Raw genomic sequence first — 1,545 nt, 5'->3', positions numbered from 1 at the left:
ACTGCGGTGCACGGGGAGCGGTGCCCGCCGCCCGGAGCGGCCCCGGCACACAGCGCCCGCCCCGCTCCCCGCTGCCGCTTCCCGATCCCGAGCGCGGAGGAGCGAGTGAAATAAAACGATATGGAAAGAAGGAAAGGCATTTTATTGGAGACTTTACAATGCTAGAAAGTACAATGAAAGTGCTAGTTCATTCTAGAAAAGTTGGTCCCAAAATGGTACTATGCCACAGCATCTATCGGTTTACACAAACATTTACAAAATCGCTATGAACTGGCCCCTGTTTTAAAATCGCTATTTTTTTTCCACATTAATCTATGTAAAATTGAAGGATCAAAACCTTTTAAGAAAAAGAGTAAGCATTCAAAAGCAGAACCTACCGGGAAATCCATTTTGGGCCAGGTTTGGGGGCAAAAAACCTGAAGATAGTTTAAACTTTCATTATTAATAATAAAATGCACAGGGAAAAAATATCCCAATTTACAGGAAATTGTCTCTTTTTTTTTTTTTTAATAACATCAAAATATTTTTTAGACCTGTATAAAATTACTTTTAAGACCTCAGAGGACATTGTCTCCTTTAAAAAATATATTTACCGCTGCCGAAACGTTTCACGAGTGACCCTGGCGCGTTTTGTTTGTTGGTTTCTATTAACCAGCAATATCGCACATCTGCTGTTACAGCAGTCCCCACTTTAAGTACTATTTTAACGAAAAAGCCACAGCTCGGAAGAAGCGCAGTGCTTTGCAGAGCGAGGAAGAAGACAGAGGGGATGAAGAAGAGGACGAGCACCGCGGGCACACGATAGTGTCTAGGCCCCGCCAGCCCCGCACCGCATGCGTGAAAATGCCTCCGCTATTTACAAACTCCGTTTTACTCTCCCCATGACTGAGCCCGAAAAGATTACGGCCGAATTACAAAATAATTTTGAGGGCTGAACAACCAATTTTTAATTAGATGCTCCCCCCGTCCCCCCACCCCATAAAAAAACAAAACTAAACTAAACTAAACTAAACCAACAAAACAAAACCAAACCATACAAACCCAAACCAAAAAAACCCCACCGAACCCAACAACTCTCACACACACACACAGAGCAGAGAAACTCCCGGTGAATCCCCGCCGGGGGGGGCGCCCCGGCCGCCGCTGCCCGGCGCGGCCCCGCGGGGAACCCCCACACTTTTGCTGCTTTCTTCTCATGGAGGGACGCTCCTACACTGACACTACGCGCGGGGCAAAGCCGCTATTTCCCCACCGCGAGAGTTTGGGCACAGAGAGAGGGAAGTCCGTGACTAGAGACGAGGAGGAGAGACGCGGAGCGCGGGGGAACGCGGCGGGGTAGCAGCGGGGCCGGTGCATTGCCGTGACGGCGCTGGCCGGAGCCTCCCTAGATGTCTATGCGGGAGTGCAGGGCGCTGTGTTTGCTGTCGTGCTCCCAGTAAGAACAGTGCATCATGGACAGCTCGGCGGGCTGGCGGGCGCAGGCAAACTGGAGGCCGGCTCCGTTTGCCGCCGGGGCCGAGGGCGGCGCGGGGCTGGCCGGGCTCA

The 1,545-nt window shown here is 51.0% G+C and overlaps 1 protein-coding gene across 1 annotated transcript in view; it reads right to left on the bottom strand.

Moving 5' to 3' along the window:
- Positions 1 to 1,123: 1,123 nt before the first annotated feature.
- Positions 1,124 to 1,545, bottom strand: part of FOXL2 (forkhead box L2) — a 999-nt gene continuing 577 nt past the window's right edge. The window contains exon 2 of the mRNA XM_031060694.1: positions 1,124 to 1,541. Coding sequence (XP_030916554.1) covers positions 1,385 to 1,541 — 157 coding nt within the window. The 3' untranslated portion in view covers positions 1,124 to 1,384. The remainder of the gene's footprint in view (positions 1,542 to 1,545) is intronic.

The sequence above is a fragment of the Geospiza fortis genome, unplaced genomic scaffold, assembly GCF_000277835.1.
Source record: "Geospiza fortis unplaced genomic scaffold, GeoFor_1.0 scaffold101, whole genome shotgun sequence".
NCBI lineage: Eukaryota > Metazoa > Chordata > Aves > Passeriformes > Thraupidae > Geospiza > Geospiza fortis.
Note: the sequence above shows the minus strand (reverse complement) of the source record. Positions and strands in the feature narration are given on the sequence as shown.